The sequence below is a fragment of the Xenopus tropicalis genome, chromosome 1, assembly GCF_000004195.4.
Source record: "Xenopus tropicalis strain Nigerian chromosome 1, UCB_Xtro_10.0, whole genome shotgun sequence".
Taxonomy (NCBI): domain Eukaryota; kingdom Metazoa; phylum Chordata; class Amphibia; order Anura; family Pipidae; genus Xenopus; species Xenopus tropicalis.
In genome coordinates this window covers 202,479,511-202,503,929 of record NC_030677.2, presented here as the reverse complement: position 1 = coordinate 202,503,929, position 24,419 = coordinate 202,479,511, and the positions used below count along the sequence as shown (strand labels likewise).

At 41.6% G+C, this 24,419-nt stretch overlaps 1 protein-coding gene across 5 annotated transcripts in view; it reads left to right on the top strand.

Moving 5' to 3' along the window:
• wdr7 (WD repeat domain 7) overlaps positions 1 to 24,419 on the top strand; it is a 228,509-nt gene that overhangs the window by 93,818 nt on the left and 110,272 nt on the right. Inside the window, exon 22 of one of the 5 annotated variants that reach the window (XM_018090810.2) lies at positions 14,721 to 15,313. Within the exon in view, the coding sequence (XP_017946299.1) occupies positions 14,721 to 14,962 (242 nt within the window). The 3' untranslated portion in view covers positions 14,963 to 15,313. 5 annotated transcript variants of the gene reach the window in all.

Below are 24,419 nucleotides of genomic sequence, written 5' to 3'. Positions count from 1 at the left end.
AAAGTTGATTATCATCAATAAATCTAGACTTTTTACTACTTTTTTTGTCTTGTAAGAGTAGGTAAGAAATCCGGTTGAGCAGCCCGAGATCTATCTATCCAAATGTAGTCCCAAATTATTTTTGTTTTTTTTTATACCAATTATATGTATATTATTGTCGTTATACTGTTTATATTTTTATTACAATTATACAGTTTATTTTATATTCCTAAATATAATATAAATAATATATTTATTCATTTTATCTTTTATTTGATTACAATATAACAGTTTATAGCTATCATTGCCCGGTACCTACAGTAACATCTATAGTCCGTATGGAGAAATTTCCCGTCTTTATCAGAGAATGACATTGTGAATAAATATATATATATTTTGCTAAACAGAAGAAAAGTTGATTATCATCAATAAATCTAGAATCTTTACTACTTTGTTTGTCTTGTAAGAGTAGGTAAGAAATCCTGTTGAGCAGCCCGAGATCTATCTATCCAAATGTAGTCCCAAATCAATTGAAACTAATGACATTATTTTTAAATGAATAGTCTTAACCTGAAAGGGAACAGATGGGAAGCAGGCCGAAGGAAGGAAAAAAACTGCCTTGATTGAGACAATTTCAGGCTTACCCCGTCGTCTTCAAAATATGATGCAGCTCTTTTCTATATCTGTCTTTTTCCAAAGCTAATATCTATTGATCGGCCCTGCAAAGTAATGCCTGCCTGCTATGGTCAACAAAAAAAAAAATAATTTTTTCAGTCCAACTTAAGGTTCACCAAACACTTTCATTTATCCACATAATTTTTTAAAAGGATCACTTTCACATTAATCCTTTTAAGGATTAATGCATTTCAGTTTAGGCATTGAAAAAAAAAATTAAGAAAGGAAAAAAAAAAAACCCCAGAAAGCTGAAGTCTCTTACAGGAAAATAGCTTAATTGATGCTACCGTATTACATGTGTTTGGGGGGGGGGGGGGGGACGTCTGCCATGAGTTTTAAATATTTATATCATATAGGCTTTGAATTATCTGTTTTCTGTCATGAATTACTTAAGTGTAGAAATCTAGTCATTCTGAAGGGGCTTTGGGTTTTACCTTGTGTTTTCTTTCACTGGAAGAGCAGGTTCAGATTTTGTACATTTTGTAGCACATTTAAGGTAAACAGAAATTAATTGGAAAAGAAAAAACCCTCAATAAGCGGGAAGTGAGTGGTTTTGTTTCCAGAAGCCTCATTTAGCGTAAGGATAATATGCTTAGGAGTCGCTTTACTTGTGGCACTAAGTGTTTTCTCTCTATTTTATTTAATTAGCGGTTTTGGTATCTTGATGACCGTAGGGGCTGCCTCTTGTATATCATTAAGCAATTCCACCCGTATGTATATATGTGAACTGAATGGAAGGGAACCCCCCCCCCCCCTAGGTATGACAGTAGTGGCTGCCTCTTGTATATCATTAAACAAGTTCCACCCGTATTTATATATGTGAACTGAATGGAAGGGAACCCCCCCCCCTAGGTATGACAGTAGGGGCTGTCTCTTGTATATAATTAAACAAGTTCCACCCGTATGTATATATGTGAACTGAATGGAAGGGAACCCCCCCCAGGTATGACAGTAGGGGCTGCCTCTTGTATATCATTAAACAAGTTCCACCCGTATTTATATATGTGAACTGAATGGAAGGGAACCCCCCCCCCTAGGTATGACAGTAGGGGCTGTCTCTTGTATATAATTAAACAAGTTCCACCCGTATGTATATATGTGAACTGAATGGAGGGGAAACCCCCCCCCAGGTATGACAGTAGGGGCTGCCTCTTGTATATCATTAAACAAGTTCCACCCGTATGTATATATGTGAACTGAATGGAAGGGAACCCCCCCCCCAGGTATGACAGTAGTGGCTGCCTCTTGTATATCATTAAACAAGTTCCACCCGTATGTATATATGTGAACTGAATGGAAGGGAACCCCCCCCCCTAGGTATGACAGTAGGGGCTGCCTCTTGTATATCATTAAACAAGTTCCACCCGTATTTATATATGTGAACTGAATGGAAGGGAACCCCCCCCCTAGGTATGACAGTAGGGGCTGCCTCTTGTATATCATTAAACAAGTTCCACCCGAATGTATATATGTGAACTGAATGGAAGGGAACCCCCCCCCCCTAGGTATGACAGTAGGGGCTGCCTCTTGTATATCATTAAACAAGTTCCACCCGAATGTATATATGTGAACTGAATGGAAGGGAACCCCCCCCCCAGGTATGACAGTAGGGGCTGCCTCTTGTATATCATTAAACAAGTTCCACCCGTATTTATATATGTGAACTGAATGGAAGGGAACCCCCCCCTAGGTATGACAGTAGGGGCTGCCTCTTGTATATCATTAAACAAGTTCCACCCGTATGTATATATGTGAACTGAATGGAAGGGAACCCCCCCCCTAGGTATGACAGTAGGGGCTGTCTCTTGTATATAATTAAACAAGTTCCACCCGTATGTATATATGTGAACTGAATGGAAGGGAAACCCCCCCCCCTAGGTATGACCGTCACAAACTTTTTTTTTTACATGTCCCTCACACACTTTTGTTTTTTGGTGTTGGGTTCATCCCCTATTTGTGGTCCAATTACTGGTTATCCAGCAGCCGTAGCTTGAGTGCAGTTATTGATATATAGATATATGGAACAGCTGTCATTTTGGAGAATCAAGCTCAACAATTAAACATTCCCCTCTGATCTCCTACTGAATTGCCTTCAGGTTGGGCTGCCTATCCATTTCTTTGACCCTTCTTGGGTTCCAGCTCCTCAGATCACCTCTACACATGCAAAAAGATCTGATCTAGACTACCTGTCACACTTTGGCCCTCCTGGCGATGTCGCCAGCGAGCGGATCTTCTCCTGATATCCCCACCTACGGGTGGGCGATATCAGGGGAATTTAGGCTAATTCGATCGTTTGGCCATGGGGCCAAACGATCGAATTATAACGACAGGTATAGGCAAAGTTGGTCCGGGGACCGCATCAACAAGCCGATGCGATCTCCGATCCGACTAGATATTTTAACCTGCCCGATCGAGATTTGGCCGATTTCAGGCCAGATATCGGTCGGGCAGGCCCGTCAGTAGTGCCCATACATGGGCCGATTAGCTGCCGAATCAGTCTAAGGGGCAGATATTGGCAGCTAGAATCAGGGACCTTAACCTTTGCCTTTTCGCTTTGAATGGCTGCCCCTGGGGCTACACAGCAGCTTTGTTTATATAAACGAAGGATTTAAAGCAAACACTTGTGTAGGGATACCAAAGAATTGGGCCCCTTCAGGATGAATTCCCCTTTAGACAGGCACCATGAGGGTGGCCTTATGAGATTTGGACTCCTAAAGGTGGTCCTAGCTGTTTATGTGTGAAAAGTGAGTTTCCCTGTCATTAAGCAGCAACCACTAGGTGGCAGTGTGCTGCAATAGAAAAAGGGATGACACCCATTTTGTGAAGGTCTTTCTGCCTGGGACCCACTCTGTAAGGAGGTGAACAACAGGCTAGTGTTCTAGTACAGGAGGTACTGTAAATAGTAAATGCCTCACTCTAGGAGTGACAGGCAGGCTAAAGAGAACGGCAGAGAAAGCCCCAACAGGAGAGAGAGGGGTTAAGAGGAGCCAAGTCAGCACCTGGGAGTGTTCCCAGTGAAGGGGCCCTACGCGTGGACCGGGGTGAGTTCCTAGGTGGGATCATCCGGCGGGAGTACCGGGGGCAGCCCAAAGAGAGAGTGTGTGACTTGAGCTGTCTGTGTGGCATCCTCTGAAGTGTTCTGCCTGCATCAACAATAAACAAGTTCATCTGGTTCACCATTTTAACCGGTGTCTTGGCTGTTCATATACTGAAGATCCTCAACTGCCCGGTAAGCAGCTACCCCAAGGGAGGGGCAAGGTACCGGGAGTTGCAGGAAGTCCGGGTCCCAGGAGGACCTCATAGAGTTTTCCCAGGGAGGAGACATAGGGGCACATTTACTAATCCACGAACGCTCCGAAGGCGTCCGAATGCGGTTTTTCGTAATGATCGATATTTTTGTGACTTTTTCGTTGCCGTCACGACTTTTTCGTATTTTCTCCGAATTTTCGTCACCTTACCGAAATGGTCGGATTGAACGAAAGAACGTTTGTTGCACAACGAACGTTCTTTCGTGCGCAAGTGCACTGATCGAGCCCATGCAGACATGCATTGAAGGATCAAAGTCAGAAAGGTTTTCCCGGCATTTACAATCTTTCAATACGAAAAATTTGCAACGAAAAGTCTTGAAAAATACGAAAAAGTCGCGATGATGACAAAAAGTTCCGAAATCTTCGTTTTTTGCCGTTCAGGATTCGGATTCGTGGATTAGTAAATGTGCCCCATATAGTTCTACCTATACCTGCCCTGGGTGGAGGCACGCCATTCATTCATATCATACCTGTCCCCCATAAATAAGCGGGGGCTCAGGTCTCCAGTAGCGCCACATGCAGGAAGTTGCGTGTTAGAAGTACCACAGTAGCCAAAATAAGGTTAAACTAGTTTTACCAGTGCAGAGCAATAGAACATAATTTTTTTTTTTATTATTTATGTAATGCCTACAATCCTTTTCTACTTTGTCATTTTGGCCAAATGGCTTTCATTGTGCAGTCCCACTGTTCGGGTAGGCAAAGAGGGGTTGGTCCGTTTCCCCTGGCGTCAGAGTGGCCCCTTTGAAGGAAACATTTCAGATTTCAGTGACTCGCAAAGGACAAAGTACAGTGTAAATAATTGATATTTACTATTTACAGCAGCCTTGCACATCCTACAGCCCACAATTCACAAAGAAATAGACTCACTACTCTTTCTATTAAGGGCCATTCATATATCTGTGGCCACTAAAATGTCTTTCTTTTTAATTAAACAGGGGCCGGGTAGCCATATATTGCAGCGTATTAATGTTACCCAACTGACTGCCGCCCTCGCTGCGCTACTGCCAACTACACCAGCCTCCATTTGATTGATTTGTGTGGTCACAGCCTTGTGCTGAGGGTTCTAGTTCAACAGCAGTTGGGCATCTCTGATTTACACATTTTTTCTCCCTGGTTCAGATGGGAGGGCCCTGCCGGTTACTGTGGAAAAGCGAGAGCAATTTGCAGAATTCTCTCTGTCTCTCTCTACGGAGGGGATATCGCAGTCTCCGGTTGCATTTAAGTCTACTCATTCCAGAAGCAGAGCATGGGGCCCTGGGGAGAAGAATAAGCCCAACATTTTTAGCGCATCTAACATTTCATAGTTACCCCCCCCCCCTCCATTGCTCCTGAATAGTCAATACTGTTTCGCCTTACAAATTCCGAGCTAGGGATTTATATTGAATTTATGCTTTCGTTTTGCCGCTAATAAATGAATATATTTGCACTGCATATCGCCCAACGTGGTTTCAGCTGATGGCGCTTGCGTCCTACAGATCTCGCCCAGCTTTGGTTCCATAATGGGATTCTCGCTGAATGGCTCTCCGTTGGGACGATACGTTGCATGTCCTCAGCTGAATATTTTGCTGATAGAACCATTTGCTGCATTCTCGGAACGCTCCGTAACTCTCAGCATTTGTGTTGGACTTTATGCCGCGCTCTGATCTACACGGATCAATTATTGTTCTTGGCTTTTCCCAACATTCTTTCCTGGAGGGATAATTACTTAGGACTTTATGAGGGGCATTTACTGAAGATTGTATTTTTTCTCAATTCATATTTTTTTGCGGAAATTTTTTCCCCCCCATTCATTATGGGTCAAAACAGAACAACGGCAAAAAAAAAAAATAAGCCATCTAAAAGTCATGTAGAAGTCGATTGCAGGTGTCGTTTTTTACAACTGGAAGATCTTTCTTTTCTTTGGGGTTTTATAGGTTTTCTGTGTTTCTTGTTTATTTGTGCGACTACGAAAAATGTACTTTCTTTGCGTTTTTTTCTGCTTTTGTTGTTCACCTTTGAGTTAGCTTTAAGTATGATGTAGAGAGAAATATTTAGCAATTTTGCAATTGGTCTTAATTTTTTTTATTATTTGTAGCTTTTTAGTTACTTCATTTTCACTTGTTGCCTTTCAGCATTTATTTGGTTGCTAGGGTCCAATTTATCTAAGCAACCAGGGAGTGGTTTGGTTGAGAGACTGATATATGAATAGGAAAGGGCCTGAATAGAAAAGAAAGTTTCAAAAAGTAACAATAACAATACATTTGTAGCCCCACAGAGCAATAGTTTTTTGGCTGCCGGGGTCAGTGACTCCCCATTTAAATTCTTGCAGATTTGCAAGAAGAAGGCAAATAATTCAAAAACTCTTAACTAAGAAATAAGGAAGACCAATTGAAAAGTTGCTTAGGATAGGTCATTCTATAAATACTAATTCTGGCATGGACAAAGTACCGTGATTTTAAGGATTGGGTTTGGCCAGACAAATGGTTTCGGGGAGTCCCAAAACCAAATGCTGGATTCGGTGCATCCTTAATCTGTTTTCAAAGAGTATAGAACAAATGATAACTTTTTCTTTCGTTTTTCTCGTTTTTTTTTTTTTACATTTTTTTTCTTCTAAAATAAAAATGTTAAATTTTTTCGAAAATCAGACAAAATTGAACCGACTTGCCCCTATACCCGTCATTCTAATTCAATCGTTTGCCCCCAGGGCCCAATTTCGCCCACCCGTAGATGGGGATATTGGGAGAAGATCCACTCGCTTGGTGATTTTAGCGTGTATGGCCGCTAGGGATGCACTGAAATTCAGTGTTTACGTGACAAAAGTCAAGTATTTTTTAGGTTTCGGATTCAGTTCGGTCACAGACATGGATTCGGTGCTTACCTAATGGCCACCTTAAGGTATATTCACTTACCCTGAAGCATTGGGAGAGGGCACTTTGGATGCAATCGTTTCTTCCCACAATGCACTTTTCCCCCTAAATTCCAGCTTCATTGCGCAGGCAGGCAGTCAATTGGACCCAATCGTGTTGCGTCTGACTCTTGCGAGCTGCGTGTGGTGCAACTGCGTCCCAGTCATCAAATTCACTCTCTTCAGTTCCGGGGTTCATCGGGCGAATGGCGTCTGCACCCAGTTCTTTAGGTGCAAGTGCAGTGTTTCTATAGACGCAGGGTGCAAAGGGAACCCTGGATCTGCCCCCTGGTCAGGAGGTGAGCGTAGCACAGTGCTGTGAATCAGTAGCGCAACTATACGGAAGTGCACAGGGTGTATCTGAGCACAAATACCTTTAATGATACTGCGGGGAAAGTTCAAATCCGCCCATCGAGTCTTCAGATATAAATGAGCCCTAATTGCTTCTAACACTGCTCTCATTGGCTGAGCTTAATGTGTCATTCGTATTTTCATTATTTTGTTTATCCCTGAAATATCAGTTTAGCAGTAAAGGCGGCGGCTTTGCCATTTTGATTCATCCAACCCGGCCGTAAAGGGCATTCTCATTTATAAAGTATCCCTAGTGATAAGTAAGGCGCTTGCTTTTTGTTAAGGTCACGGCTATAGAATCTCTTCAGACGGGGCAAAAATTGTGTCAAATCAGATAAAATATGGTGGAGTTTTTAGGCAAATGTGGTGGAGCCAGCTGTTACCTGCAGATGTATAGTAGGTGGGCTTGGTAATTTCAAGCCTCATTACTGAGCTAATGATCCCAGGGAGTGTACGCTGCCCGCTGATCCCTAACTGAAAAATAATCCTGTCCTCCTATTAAATCTCATGGAGAACGAGGCACTTATTGCACACGGCTCGCTAACATTTCCATTGCAGATAATGCAGAGAACCCTGAATAGATGAACTGGTTTGTCTTTCTGTAAAATTATTATACCTTTCCTTCTCCTTTAACTTTAAACTTCACCCAAAACAAGACAATAGGGCACATCCACTTACCGTGGGGGCAGTGTGCAATGTGCAATTTTTATTACAATTGCCATCATTTTTTCCCCAGAATTCCATACTTCCCAATTGTCCTGATTTTCACGGGACTGTCCCAAGTTTAACCGTTCAGGCCATGGTCCTGGATTCTTACTGAAAAGTCCCTCATTTCCCTTTGATCTTCTCCACTGAATGCTTAAAAAGATACAATGTTTCTCAAACTTAATGAAATAAGTAGCTTTTGGTAGAGCCCAGAATACTCCATACTCAACCCCTGCACTAAGGGCTAAACAGGTCTCTTGGGGGAACTAAGACTCGCAGCTTAATGGGCAATTTCACTATTTTTTTTTAGCAAAATTGTAATAACACATAAAACAAAACCTGCCAAATTATGTAAAACGGGAGTGGTATTTAGGGGGCGTGGCTGTAAAATGGGCGTGGCATTCCTTTTTGTCCCTCTTTATAGTTTTCAAATGTTGGAAGGTATGGAATTCTGTTGCCATTAAGGACACAGGCAATTCTCTTGATGCAATTGCGCCGCGCCTACCACAGTTGTGTCCAGTTGGCCAAAATGAATGCAACTGTGAGTGCGATTTGGGTGCAGTTGTGCCGAACATAAGTCCGCCTAGCGTAATTTCCAGTGTTTGTTATGGGAGTGACGTGTGTTCCCTATTCTTTTGCGCAAGTGTGCTGCGCTTATTGAGACATAGAGCTGGGGAAACCCAACCTGGAAAGGCATCTGTATTTATAGACCTGTGCCCCACCCATCAATGATGTCACAAAGGGGGCGGGACAGGCATGCACCTATAAATACTGGCTGTCCAGCAGAGTAAGGTAGTGGGTGGGGACAATGGAAAGGAGGATACGCCCGAACCCGCCCGTGACCCGCAAGAACTGTGCAAAGGTTGGCGTGAACCCACCCGACAGTACAGGGTTCCCATTGGTCAATAGGCGCCAAGGGTTTGAGTGATTGACAGTGGGAAACTGGAGTTACCATCAGGCTGAAGATACCGGTTGCACTTTCTAACTGAGCCCTATATTGTTATTCTATGGTGGTTATTGCCCATGGGAGACGGATGATACCAGCCAGCCATTACCTTGCACAATGGTGCCAACAGGTCAGCCATAAACTCTATCCCTACAGCCTGTAGGAGCTGATTAGCGGCGCGCCTAGTTATGCAGTATGTGCGGGAAAGTGCAACTTGCCTACTGTGCTTGTGGATGTGAATGAGTCCTATAACTGTAGCAGTTTGCTGGTATTTCTAGTTAATTGCAGCACGAGACGCTCGTTAGCGTTTTAATCAAATCTTCCAACACCACAAACCCTGCTCACAGCTTCTCTTGGCTCTATCAGCAATGGAGAAAGCCTCTTCAATTATTAAAGCCTGCACTTGATTTTCCTTTGAGGTTTTTTTTTTTTTAACCCCTTAATTCAGCAACAGCAGAAATGCTGATCCGAGGCAGCGCCGGTGGCTTCTAGCAGGAACAGGGAACCTTGACCTTCTGGGCATCGAAAGTAGCTGCCATAGGTCCGCTTTGCCCGATCAAAGAGGCACGGGCTGCCGCTGTAGTACAGTGGTGGTTTAGCAGTGATACTTATCTCCCTTGTAAAAAATGGGAAATTGTAAGGATGGGGGACAGGGTGGCCTGGGCCACAGGGGCTTCTTCCTCTATAGCCGATCTTGTTGCCAAAGTTGTTGCTAGGTATCTGTGCATGCCGGGCATTTCAAAGATTTTTTTGCAGGGGGACCTGGTGCACTCTCAGCATGCTGCTGTCTCCGAACAAGTTATGACCCTTTATGATGATTCCATGTTACCCCCCCATTTATACAAACTGTTGCCCCCTGTGTCTCTGTGTATCTTCATGTGTCTAAAACAGTTGTTTCTACCTCAAACTGGTGAGTTTCTAATCTCTCTAATCACTTATTGACTGGGTGGAGTTATTAAAGTCCCCTCTTGGCCCATGTACCTTCTGGATGCCTGCTTGGGGCCCCACATGTTTCCCCATGATGCAGTAAGGATTTTTAAAGTTATTAATGATGCAGTTTGGGAGGGGACGGGGCCCTGGGGCCAATACAGTGATGGTAAATTTAAAAAAGGGGAGGATTTAGTTTTTTACCCTGTGAGGGTTATTGATGTCCCCTGTAGCCTTACTGGTGCTTAAGGTGGCTTTGTATGCCCCTCGTGCAGTTAGGCCCACGGGCATTTGTTCTGCCGATAACTGGGATTCCTCACATTTCAACCATTCAGTTGCCCCCCTGAAACAGAATTCTGCCATACACGCCCATATGTAATAAACATGTGTGGAATAGAACAATAAGTGCCTGCCCATTGCTAGCCGAGGGTTCCCGTTTAATTGATATCCCTACAATCACTTGGCCACTCTCTTTACTGTAATTTGCAGCCGAGCTAAATTGCTTTATGGGACAAGGTCCATGTCGGTTTCTGCATTAAAAAGCCCTTTAATTTCAACTCCATGGGGCTGATTTACTTACCCACGAACGGGTCGAATGGAGTCCGATTGCGTTTTTTTCGTAATGATCGGTATTTTGCGATTTTTTCGTATGTTTTGCGATTTTTTCGGATTCTTTACGAATTTTTCGTTACCAATAAAAAATAAATATAAAAATAAAAATAAAAAAAATGCGCAACTTTTCGCTTAAGTTTTAACGCTACGAAAAATGCGCAACTTTTTACGCAACTTTCGTAATGGATACGAAAAACTCGCGTTTTTACGCAAAAATCGTATTGGTAACGAAAAATTCGTACAGAATCCGAAAAAATCGCAAAACATACGAAAAAGTCGCAAAATGTTCGTTTTCAAGTCAGAACTTTTCCAATTCGGGTCGGATTCGTGGGTTAGTAAATCAGCCCCTATGTCTTATTGTGCACCAACTTCATTCTCATAAAAGGTGCATATATAATATAGATGTATATAAAGAAACAAAGTTCTGATATCGCTAATGAATAACAGTGAGAATGCAAAAGTCCCTGAAAACCTGGGCACTCCCAGTATTAAAAGAACCACAAGGGCTTCCTTTAGGATTGAGTATGAAAGCTCTGGCAATTGTGAATAGCCCCCTCATTGTATAGAGATCCAAATGACGGAAAGACCCCTTATCTGGAAAACCCCAGGTCCCGAGCATTCACGATAACAGGTCCTATACCTGTACCGCATTTTCACCAGATACAACGTTTGGCCAAATTATTTTGTAATTGCCCAAATTTGAATTCTGTTTAGCACTTTCATTCTTCTCCTCCCTGGCAGCGTTGCTAATTAATTATATCCGCGATCATTAAGGAATGTGCCTTGCTGGTGTCTTTTGATATAATCAGCACACATAACATCTGACGGGGGGCTCAAAGGGGACATAAATATTTGGTGAGAGGTGAAGAGAGAAATAAATAGGGAGTAAAACCTTTATATAAGGAAATCCATGTAACATTCATGAAAATGAAACCTATAAGTAACTTTTAAATATCAGACAAATAGAACGCACCTCTGATTCAGCCTGTGTCCTGCTGCTGTTCTACTTGGCTAATAAAGATATCCGTATAACTATATTATCCTACGGGTCATATTTTGAATAATATACAGATGGACACGGAGTATAGGAGATGAGGCTATTGTTGACCTTTAACCTGCCTGTCCTTTAACGCTTGGTCACTCAGGAGAAGTCTCATTGTCCAGATCAATCATTAACTTGCCTGTGTAATGCTCAGTGAGAGACACCAGATGGCAGAGTTTGCTGCGCGCCCACTAGGTCACTGCACATGTGAGTCTCCTAAATATGATACTGATGGATGCTGCCTAACAACACTGCTGTGTAACTGCTACGGTACCCAGGGTACTGTGTGTCGGGTTTAGCCACATCTCTAACATTAATGGCCATCAAGCTTCCTAGTATAGAATAAAGGTGGCCATACACGGGCCGATTGTAGCTGCCGATATTGGTCCCTTAGACCGATTCGGCAGCGTATCAGCCCACGTATAGGCACTAACGACGGGCATGCCTGACCGATATCTGCCCTGAAATTGGCCAGATATCGATCGGGCAGGTTAAAAGATTTAGTCGGATCAGGGACCACATTGGCACGTTGATGTGGTCCTCGAACCGACTGCGCCCATTGCCGCCGTTATAATTAGATTGTTTGGCCCCAGGGCCAAACGATTGAACTAGCCTAAATATGCCCGATATCGCCCACCCGTAGGTGATCTATCGGGAGAAGATCTTAACGTGTATGGCCAGCTTTAGGATGAGCCCCACAAGTTCCTTCTGTCATTGTTACCAACCACATCATTTATCACACAGAATAAACAGACCTCAACAGAGTATTTTAGGGGAAATTGTTTTATCTGTAGTATAGCTTATTACCTGATCCCAGAACTGGGGCACAACTGGACTGGACCATGGTATGTGTAAATGGACAGCATGTGAATATCCTTAGTGATGTCATCAGCTATAATAGGGTGATATCGGTGATGTCATTTCTTGGAGTTCCATGACCTGTATAAAACACTCAGCTTTCAGCTTTGTGCCCTATAATTATGAATGCATCAAATCCAGGATTCAGTTCTGGATTCAGCCAAGATTCAGACATTTTCAGCAAAATTTGGATTCGGACAAATCCATGCTCCTGGCTGAACCGAATCCGAATTCTTAAACTCACGCAACTTTTTGTCACATAATCATGAAAACTTCAATTTTTTTTGGCCTCGAGCGGTGCTCTTTAGCCCTTCTGTATCCTAATTCACATGTGTAAATTTATTTTTGGTATTCGGGCCGAATCTTTAATAAATGATTCAGGGTTCAGCCGAATCCAAAAATATTGGATTCAGTGCACCCCTACGCATAATGTTCTTATTTTTTTTACAATAGGGAGTACATTAATCACTATTTAATTTGCAGTTTAGTCAACAGAAGAACTACCAAACTGTAGATTATACCTACAAATGTATATTTACTTAACAAAGGGCTATTTCCTGGTGTTGCTGGCATTTTATGTATGTGTGTGTGTGTGTGTGTCGGGATGCATAATGTTAAGTGTCCCTAATGATGGAAATCCCCTACAAGGGCTGTTCCCCTAGTTGCTAGGCAGAAGCCTGTATATCTTAATTATTTTATTTACACGTTTGTTATGTGCCATAGAGTTAGTGACCACCTCTTGTTACACTTTACATAGTGATTGGAAAGGGTTTCTTTCACTTTGGCTTTCCTTCTGCTGACCCAGGTGGATGTGCCGTAGACCCTGGTATCAACAAGGCCCAGTAAAGTGTTCTGCCCTAGGGAGACAGCCCTTCTAGGGAAAGTCAAAGACAAGGGACCCTGTAAACAAGGTTTAGTCACATTAGAAGACTTGATTTGTTAAAAGAACGGGCTAGGAACGTAAGATAGCTGGAAGGAGCCGCCCTGTGCTGGGCCCAAGCTGGAGGTTAGGCACCCCTGGCCTAAGGGGAAGGGACCACAGAACTGAAGGGATTCAGCCTTAGCATATTGCTCACTGAAGAGCTTTCACTATAGGGGATGCGGACCACTAACTAGTAGCCATAAAGAAGTGCTCTCACAATTATTCCTGGGCTCCCTTAAGGACATTAGCAGCAACAGTCAACTGCCCAACATCTCTACAGTCACATTGCTCAGCTCTATGTGCGACTGTATCTGACAATAACAATACTAACTCAACTGATCTGTGAGTAAACCCTGCGGTGTCTTTGGCAATTAAGCCTTTAGGGTGAAGACACCTACTAGTAGCAGCTACTTGTAGTGGCTACTTAAATAGACAATGCTGATCATTTACTGATAACAGTCTCAAAGTGTGTTTTAGCAGAGGCAATTCTCAGTATTGTCTATGGCAGGGGATTTTTTGGTGTTTAGTAGCCGTAAAAAAGTAGCTGCTACTAAGTAGCTCCATGTGTCTTCTCCCTTATGTTTCATTTGCAAGACCCTCTGGCATCCTATTTATCCCTTTAGGGCTCTGGCACACGACAAACCTCTCTGTTCGCGGGCGACTAATCTCCCAGAATTGCCATCCCACCGGCAACAATGTAAGTCACCGGTGGGATGGCACACGCTGTGCAGGAGATTTCGGGAAATCGCCGAAGTTGCCTCACGAGGCATTTTCGGCGATTTGCCGAAATCGCGCCGCTGCGTGTGCCATCCCACCGGCGATTTACATTGTCGCCGGTGGGATGGCAGCTGATGGCAACTCGGGGAGATTAGTCGCCTGCGAACAGGGAGATTTGTCGCGGCGACTAATCTCCCCGTGTGCCAGAGCCCTTAGGGTGAAGAAACACTGAGCTACTTAGTAGGAGCTACTTGTCACAGCTACTAAACTCCAGAAAATCCCCTGCCATAGACAGTACTGAGAATTCCCTCTGCTAAAACACACAATTATCAGTAAATGATCAGAAATGTCTGTTTCTGTAGCCACAACAAGTAGCTGCTACTAATAGCTCCGTGTGTCTTCACCCTTAGAAATATAAGAGGTGCAGTTGCACAATACCTTCCCCTTTTCTCCTTCACTTAGTAGGAGAGTCCAGTGAAACCCATGTTCTACCATCAACGCACACACACATATAATATACATATACATATATATATATATTTTTTTTTTTTTAAACCAGGTAATAAAAGAGATCAATGCAGTAAAACATGTAGGTATGTTTTATATCTCCCTATAGAGAATACAAAGAGTGATTAATCTCTCTGGGCCCAAGTGGCTGTTGAGCATTATCCTGACACCTTGCTAATGGTCCATTTGTGCTCAGCGGAAGGGCCACCTAGACTGACTCTCTAACGAATGAAACTGCCACTTTTTTTTTCCCTTAGCAAAAAAACCTTTTATTTCTGTTATTAAAGGGGGAAAAAAAGGCCAGGTGCAACGATGCATTGCTTCCCTCTCATCTCTGAGCAGACTGCTACCTAAAATTCGGAAAAAAGGGGTTGGAAATTTGGAACAAATGAAACCATCTGCCGTCCCCAACAAACAAGCCAATGACCCACTGTTCCGTACAATGAGAGCGCCTGGAGAGGCAGGCTCCGGACAAAGTTCCTGCTGGGTTCCATTTAAGGAGGTTACACTAAACTTGAGATCCTTCTAAAGATCCTGTCAACATACATTTTGGTATGTGGTCTGGCACGGCCGCTGCACGGAGATCAAAGGCCCTTTTTAATTTGTATTTAATCACTCTCGGAAAATCTTTCCAACTTAGCCCACAATAGAGCAAAGCAAGTGCCCCCCTTGTATCCGACGCTAAGGAAAGAAGATTAAAATAATTGCTTTTTTTTTTTATTGGTTGAATTCTTGCCTTTCCGTGGTTTAGTGGAGAATAAATCCATATTGTGCATATCATCCCGATAAGATTGAATCTATTTGGTAATGAAGTTACCCTTTTATTTTTACCCCCAGAAGTTTCCAACCCCCCCACCCCCCAGCCATGTAACTAATTGCTCTCGATGTTAAAAACCCTAAACATCAACTGGTTTGGCAAGTTGACTTCTTAGCTGACAGGGAAGTGCATGTATGGTAATGCGGACATCTGTCACTTAAGCAGATGTCCCCAATAAACTTACTGCAACAGTTCCGTTTCTCTTTGTTAAAGGTTTATAGGTTGACATCTGTTTCAAAGGGAGATTTCGGTGCCCAATACGCCCCACTTTTAGGTAACAAAACAGAAAACAGAAAACCTGTCTTTTTCAATTCTCCCTTCTAAGATGTATTAAGACAAATGGGCCTTATGAAATGCAGAATCTTTAGAAAATGAATTAAAAGTTCAGCTTCCCCTTTATTCAAAGGGCACAACCGTTTTGGGAGCCTGAAATACTGTATTTGTGCGTATGTGGTATAATCGCGCTGTTTATATGGAGTATGTTGGAATAGAGGGGAAATGTTGCTGCTGCAGTCTGTAGTGGAGTACAGAGAGGCAAACAGGCTGGGGGTGAAGGTGACTTTGGTCACAATTAGGGATGCGCCAAATACAGGATTCAGACAAATCCAAGTGCCTGGCTATACTGAATCCGAATCCTTAAGATCACATGACTTTTTGTCACATGAACACGGGGTGGTTCACCTTTACATTAACTTTCAGTATATTCCTAGCAACTTTGCAATTGGTCTTCCCTATTTGTTTTCAAACTATTTGCCTTCCATTTCTACATTTGTCCCGCTTTCAAATGGGGGTCAGTGACCCCGACAGCATTAAAACTATTGCTCTGTGCACTTACAAAGGAATTAATATTGTTTGTTTTTTTTATTACTTACTGTTCAGACCCTCTCCTATTTATATTCCAGTCTTTCATTTAACCCAATGTCTGGTTGCTAAGGTAAACGAGACCCTAGCAACGAGATAGCTACTGAAATTCCGAACTGGAGAGCTGCTGAACAAAAACCTAAACAACTGAAAAACCACAACCAAAAAATATGAAAACCAATGGCAAATTGTCTCAGAATACCAATTTGTACATCATATTAACATTTATTATGCGTCAAAACTGCAACAAATCCGAAAGAAGAAATACGCCATCTAAAAGCGGTTAAGGTTATGTAGAAGTCAATGAGCAGCCTGTTTCCAATCGGAAGATCTTCTTTTGCTTTATGGTATTAGAGGTTTTTGGATTTTTGGGACACTCCATTTGTTGGAAAAACACGAAAAAGTTTTTGCTTTTTTTTTTTTTTTTTTTTTTTTTTTTAAAAAAAGGCTGTTTTAATAAATCACTTGGCATTTGTGGTTTTAGTGGAAATGAGTTTATTCATGGTTTTTAAAAAAAAAAAAAAACAAACTCAAAAACTGCATAAATGAGAATGTTGATAATTGGGCCCCCCGCGGGTCATTTAGAGATGCCCCAGTGATGAAGTGCTACTAAGGGTTGCAAAATTAAAGGGGAAATTCACCCAAACACCACTTAAGCTTTTTGATAAGAAAGCATAATTTCAAGCAACTTTGCAATATACATCAGTTAAAAAAAATATATACAGACTTTTCATGATTTTAATGTAATAATATGGTTTGGAACAGTTCCACAAGCCCCGCCCCCTGTTCCCCTGCTGATCTGGCTGGCTACTTTGTGACTCAAATAAAATGTAACAGTAGTCGCCTGCCCTCAGCCTGCCTCCTCCCAATCCCACAATTCCCTGCTGCACACGTGATGTCAATAAGGAAAGGAACATCCCAGTGCAATGCATTGTGGGTTATGTAGTTCCTGCATGCTGTCTGTAAGCTGTGGAGAAGCTGTTACAACATCAGTGTTTTAGTCCCTCCTCCCCTGCCAGGATTTCAAATGATGCAGAAAGAGAAGAACAGTTTTGCAGCTGGATTTCAGTATATACAAATGGTATTTATTCCTACTTTTTGAAGGAACAGATTACAGGGATAGGGATATTAGGGTTCATGTAGACAAATCTCGCAATACCTAAATATCCAGCACCTATAGGGTGCCCATTCATGGTGCATATTAAAACCACAGTAGTGCGCTCACGTGTGTGTGAAGCTATTGATTCTACAGAATTCAAACAGAATTTTCAGCTGGGAGAGTCCCCTCCCCAAAAGCAGCCGTTAATGAGATATATAGGGTGTTAGTAACGGTGCCAGTCATTTTATAGCGGCTTCAGCATATTAACTGGCGCAACGTCACCGCTCCCCAGCTGCTTGCGGAGGCCGGGCGTGAAGGCATTTCTGAAGCCATTACAGATCCTATTTCTGTTTTATTAAGAAAAATCAGTAAGGTCTTTCTGTTAAGCAAAGCTCGCTGCGTATTTGTCATTTATGTCAGAGATGGTTACCGCGCCAATCTGTAAAATGTGGAGAAAATGTTAAAAAGTCATCGGCGGGTCCCTCCGGAGACAGACGTTCGTTAGTGTTAGAAAAACAAAGGTTATTATAAGGTCATATTCCGCTCGCACCCCCGCCCCCCACCAGAAAATACGCTCCGGAAAAACAATTGACGTATGTTTAAAAAAAAAAGGGGGGGGAGGAAATCTGAGGTAATCTTAAATCTTTAAGTTAACGTTTGGTATGTTATAGAATGCCTGACGAAGGGCTACGCCCGCGAAACGTTGTTTTTGCTTGAATAGACACGCAGGGGCTCAGCCCCGAATTACACCTGTTGTGCCGGTCTAATCTTTGCTGGAATGTTATAGAATGGCCAATTCTAAGCAACTTTTCAATTGGTCTTCATTATTTATTTATAGTATATTAATTATTTGCTTTCTTCTTTTTCTTCTTACGCCTTGTAGCTTTCAAATGGGGGTCAGTGACCCCGGCAGCCAGAAAACTATTGCTCAGCGAATCTACAGTTTATTGTTATTGTTACATTTTATAACGTATGTTTCTATTCAGGTCCCTTTCCCATTCATAAACCAGCCTCTCGTGCAAACCACGCCCTGGTTGCTAAGGTAATTTGGACCCTAGCAACCAGGTAGCTGCTAAAACTCCAAATTGGAGAGCTGTAGAACAAAAAAATAAATCATTAAAAAAACTACAAATAACAAAAAATAAAGACCAATTGCAAATTATCTCAGAATATTACTATCTACATCATACTAACGGTTAACAACCCCTTTAATGAAGAGGCCGTCCATTTGTTTTACTGTATCTAGTTTGAAAATCAGTTGTAATTGTAAGGGGCAACAAGCTACATGTATATGTGTTACCTAATATTTGCCCTTAAAGTCAATTTTATAGGTCTGATAGTCTTCATATAGGAAACCAGTATTAAATATTTGAATAATTTGATTAAAATGGAGTCTATGGGAGATGGCCTTTCTGTAATTCAAAGATTTCTGGATAAAGGGTTTCTGGATAACAGATCCCATGCCTGTACCACACAGCTCAATGCTATCTATGGGCTGATATAGGCCCCAGCCAAACGCTGAACTCAGAAGGGGCCTCAACTGGCAAATCCTCTATATTGCTGATGTCTGAATCCTCCCTTTCATGTGAAAATATAGCCATAAGTGATAAGTGCACCTTTGGATCGTTTCTACGCGCTTCCTCCTATCACTGCGCGGCTCGTTGCGTAGGATTTTCTGGCAATATAGAACAACTGGAGCTTTTTTATTTTTGATTGATTTGATGTTTTGGGAGGCAGAATCCACTCTTGTGACGTCGGCCATTGATGTCCGTCTCTGGTTCCTGTAAGTGGGCCTCGCGAGCACACCGCCGCTCTGTTTGTTGTGCAGATGGCTGCTCGCATCTTATTTTTAAATTATTATTATTGATTTTCCTCTTTAGATTGCTGTCAGCTTTATATATTAAATAGGACATCCCTGTACTGTTTGTTTTTAGAAAAGCAGAGTTTAGGGGAAATAAAAAAAAGATCTGAAAATCACAGAATGAGAACTGCAAATGGAAAAACCTGTAAAAGTATGTTAGATGGATAGATAATAGCTAGATAGATATTAGGTAGATAGATAATTAGATATTAGGTAGATAGATAATAGATAGAGAGACAGATATTGAAGCGATCGATAGATAGATCGACAGATATTAGATAGATAGATAGACAGATATTATATAGATAGATATTAGCTAGATCGATAAATAGATAGATTTTAGAGAGATAGATAATTAGATATTAGGTAGATAGATAATTAGATATTAGGTAGATAGATAATAGATAGACAGACAGATATTGAAGCGATTGATCGATAGATCAACAGATATTAGATAGATAGACAGATATTATATAGATAGATATTAGCTAGATCGATAAATAGATAGATTTTAGATAGATAGATACTTAGATATTAGGTAGATAGACAGATATTGAAGAGATAGACAGATATTAATATCTAATTATCTATCTAATATCTAGATAGATAGATAGATAATAGATAGATAGAGAGACATTAGATAGATATTAGATATATAGGTATTACTGATATTGAATAGATAGATATTAGATAGACAGATATTGAATAGATAGATATTAGATAGACAGAGATTGGATGGATAGATAGATAGATAGATAGATAGATAGATATTAGATAGATAGATAGATAGATATTAGAGAGATAGATATTAGAGAGATAGATGATAGATAGGTATTAGACAGATATTGAATAGATAGATGATAGATAGATGATAGATATTAGACAGATATTGGATAGATATTACATATTAGATAGATCGATAATTAGATAGATATATTTAAGATATCAAATAGATATTAGTTGAAATTCAAACCAAACAAGTCACTAGATTTATACAGAATATGTACCCAACATATAAAAGTTCATCCTTTTGATACCAGACTAGTTTACTGGCAGTCTGAATATCTACGGCATCCGCTTTGTATTGCGCCTTAGCAACTATTACAGCAAATCAGTAATTAGTAGTACCCTCACAGGGTTTTCTATTTCTCTTCCTCAGCTGTCAAAAAAACTGCACAAACCAGGCCCCCACTTCCTGGAGAGAGAGCTCCCCCATGGCCCCTCCCCTTATACATGGGAGCAATTGGCAATCCTAATACTTGTACTGACTTTCCAGCCTCAGTGAGCACAGCCCCTGTTCTTCTCCCCCCTTTGCAATGTCTCATAAAGCAGGGAGAGATATCCTTTCCCCCCAGAGTCGTCCTAGATATATATATATATATATATATATATATATATATATATATATATATATATATATATGTATAATTTAAACACACATAGCATTTTTACCATTCTATGAGGTCAAAAGAAGACCTCTTCAACCATTTTGTGGTTTCAGATATCTGAAAAATCCTATTGGGCAGGGATGTGATCCTGTCCTGATACTGTGTGATTATCAGGTTATAAATACATCACTATCAAAACCCACAGAACATAAACAATAACAAAAAATATAACCAAAAAAATAATCTGCATCTGTAATTATGGGATTTAATTGAGTGCAAGCACGAGGCAATTAGTGGCACGGCGCAGGAATGCTGAGGCCGCGGCGGTGCGTTTAAACCCACACCAATGAAATCAATACGGCAGTGTTCTGTTCAAGGTGAGGCCGAATAAACCTGTCGGCCGCCTTGAGAAATAGACGTGTTTTTTGCCACGCGCTTTGGGTACTAAGTGACTTTCCTCCCAGAGATCTGTCATGGAATAATCATTACCCGTCATTCACTCATCCCAAAAACCTTAACGAATAAACTTGCTCAGGATAGACTACGAGTGCTCATTAACATGAAGGGAATGTAATAACTCAGCGAAAGCATAAAGTAATGGAACCCAAACACGTGTGTCCAACAGCCTTCCCTCCTCTCTAATCCGTCAGCGGATACAAATAGGCGATGCTTACATCGTTATATAGGGTTGAAAAAAGACCAGAGTCCATCAAGTTCAACCCTTCCAAGTAAACCCAGCACCCACAACCTATACTGATTTATCTGACCATAAACTATATATACCAACATCAATACTAACTTTATATTTATTCCCATCAGTCCCTGCCCCAGTGGAGCTTACAATCTAAGGTCCCTATCACATTCCCATCAGTCCCTGCCCCAGTGGAGCTTACAATCTAAGGTCCCTATCACATTCCCATCAGTCCCTGCCCCAGTGGAGCTTACAATCTAAGGTCCCTATCCCATTCCCATCAGTCCCTGCCCCAGTGAGCTTACAATCTAAGGTCCCTATCACATTCCCATCAGTCCCTGCCCCAGTGAGCTTACAATCTAAGGTCCCTATCACATTCCCATCAGTCCCTGCCCCAGTGAGCTTACAATCTAAGGTCCCTATCACATTCCCATCAGTCCCTGCCCCAGTGAGCTTACAATCTAAGGTCCCTATCACATTCACACACGCTATGGGCAATGTCTGTATGTTTTTAGAGTGCGTAAGGAAACTGGAGTACCCAGGGGAAACCCACACAGACACAGCGAGAACAAACAAACTTGCAGAAAGTGTCCAGGGCAGGATTGAACTCAGGACCCCAGCGCTGCAAAAAAGTGCTAGTTACTGAGCCACCATGCTGCTAATGGTGTAATGCAAGCCCTCCCTTACCTTGTTCCATTGTAAAATGATTGATTTGGGACTTGTACTCTCTCTGGTTTCCAAACAATCCACCTACTATGAAAAGCTATGGAATCCATTACTTCATATTGGAAAAAAGGTAAAGGAGGGGCTATGTTACACTGTGAGCATAAGGGGGTGGGGCCAGAGACAGACTATCATGGTTTCCTTTCAATCTGTGAAATCAGACAGGAAGTAGAATCTGTAAACGTTTCCCACATGTGAGCCTAGGAATATAGCAATTGCTTTTTCAAGAGTGAAGTGAAAACCATTTTTACTAGACCAAATTACATAATATTATATGTTTTCAGTTAAAAGTAACAGCATTTTTATTCTAAAGGCCGTATCCCTTTAACGAAAGCAGTAAACTCACCGTTATTACGAAGGGTTTTGCTTTCTGTTTGATGCTACACATATACAGAACAGTGAATGGATGTCGGTCGCTCTGCATAATAAGCTTTCCCCACGCGATGGAGATACATCAAGCTTATTATGCTATAAATATATTTCTCCCTCTGCACAGTTACCATAAAATATCCCAACTATCATGGAAGATGGTAGATTGCTGGCCTGACCCAGGAGCGCTGATAACACATAGGAATAAATCTGAAAATGAGCAGCAGGTACAGGGCAGTAGTGAATAAGCTGCAGTGGGAAAGCCTAGATCAGTGGGTATGTGGGCATGGGTATATGGGCATGGGCATGTGGGCACCTCCTCTGAGTAGTGCAGTTGGCTATATGAGGTAGAGCTGCCATTGCTGACAATGGTGCCAATATATAATACAGTTACATTACTGATAATTCCCTGCTTTCTACTCTGTGTAGTAGATTGTTGTACCGTTTCAGCCATAGTTCAGAAAAAGAAAAAATGAGTTTTTGTGGTACAGGTATGGGATCCCTTATCCGGAAACCCGTTGTACAGAAAGCTCCGAATTACAGAAAGCCTGTCTCCCATAGACTCCATTTTAATCAAATAATTCAGAATTTTAAAACTGATTCCCTTTTCTCTGTAATAATAAAACAGTACCTGTACTTGATCCCAACTAAGATATAATTACCCCTTATTGGGGGCAGAACAGCCCTATTGGGTTTATTTAATGGTTAAATGATTCCCTTTTCTCTGTAATAATAAAACAGTACCTGTACTTGATCCCAACTAAGATATAATTACCCCTTATTGGGGCAGAACAGCCCTATTGGGTTTATTTCATGGTTAAATGATTCCCTTTTCTCTGTAATAATAAAACAGTACCTGTACTTGATCCAAACTAAGATATAATTACCCCTTATTGGGGGCAGAACAGCCCTATTGGGTTTATTTCATGGTTAAATGATTCCCTTTTCTCTGTAATAATAAAACAGTACCTGTACTTGATCCCAACTAAGATATAATTACCCCTTATTGGGGCAGAACAGCCCTATTGGGTTTATTTAATCAAGTACAGGTACTGTTTTATTATTACAGAGAAAAGGGAATCATTTAACCATGAAATAAACCCAATAGGGCTGTTCTGCCCCCAATAAGGGGTAATTATATCTTAGTTGGGATCAAGTACAGGTACTGTTTTATTATTACAGAGAAAAGGGAATCATTTAACCATTAAATAAACCCAATAGGGCTGTTCTGCCCCAATAAGGGGTAATTATATCTTAGTTGGGATCAAGTTCAGGTACTGTTTTATTATTACAGAGAAAAAGGAAATCAGTTTATTCAGTTAAATCTGAATTATTTGCTTATAATGAGTCTATGGGAGATGGCCTTTCCTTAATTCGAAACTTTCTGGATAAAGGGTTTCCGGATAAGGGATCCCATACCTGTACTAGGAAATTCGTAATACCAGCCCGACTGGCTAGGCCACTAACATAAAGGCCAGGCAACTTTAGCAAGGGCCCACCTTTCTCTGTAGCTCCCATCTGATCCTGATGCTTAGTCATTTTACAGGGGGTTTGAGTAGCCCCCTCACTACGCCCTACTAAAACCTGCTGCCGGCAGTGTGTAATACACCATTCCAGCCATTCAGCCATTTCCCCAGAATAAGAATATGAAACCAGTTTGTGTGACTGCAGGTTAATGCCACAGACAAAGAGTGTGTAGATTAGTAATGACCACAAAATCGATGCTATAAATTTGAAATCAAATAGACAGCATTGCGCCTGCAGTAACCCTTTGGGAGCAGGAAAGGCTGCCACTTGATTGCTGTCTGCATTGCTAGCCGTGGGAGAGTGTTGCCTTTAATGCTGGGAAGAACAAACAAGCTTGTTTTATGGCGCTGCAAAAGGGCTTGCATCCTCCTCCCACAATCCGCTGAGTTATTAGGATACAGCTGGGTATTAATTTCACATTTGCTCTGATTGATTATTATATTGAAACCTGTTTATTGCACTGCAGGGACATCCATTCACTTCACCCATGGTCAGCACTGATAAAAGCCTGTCAGGGTTCCTTGTTTTCACTCCATGCAAACGCCCTCGTTAGGTATTTTGCTCCGGATTTGCTGTCGTTTGAGCTTAATTTGGGGCCCGCTCAGTGTGCTCCCATTACGCAGATTTTTATTTTTTCACTTTCGGCCAAA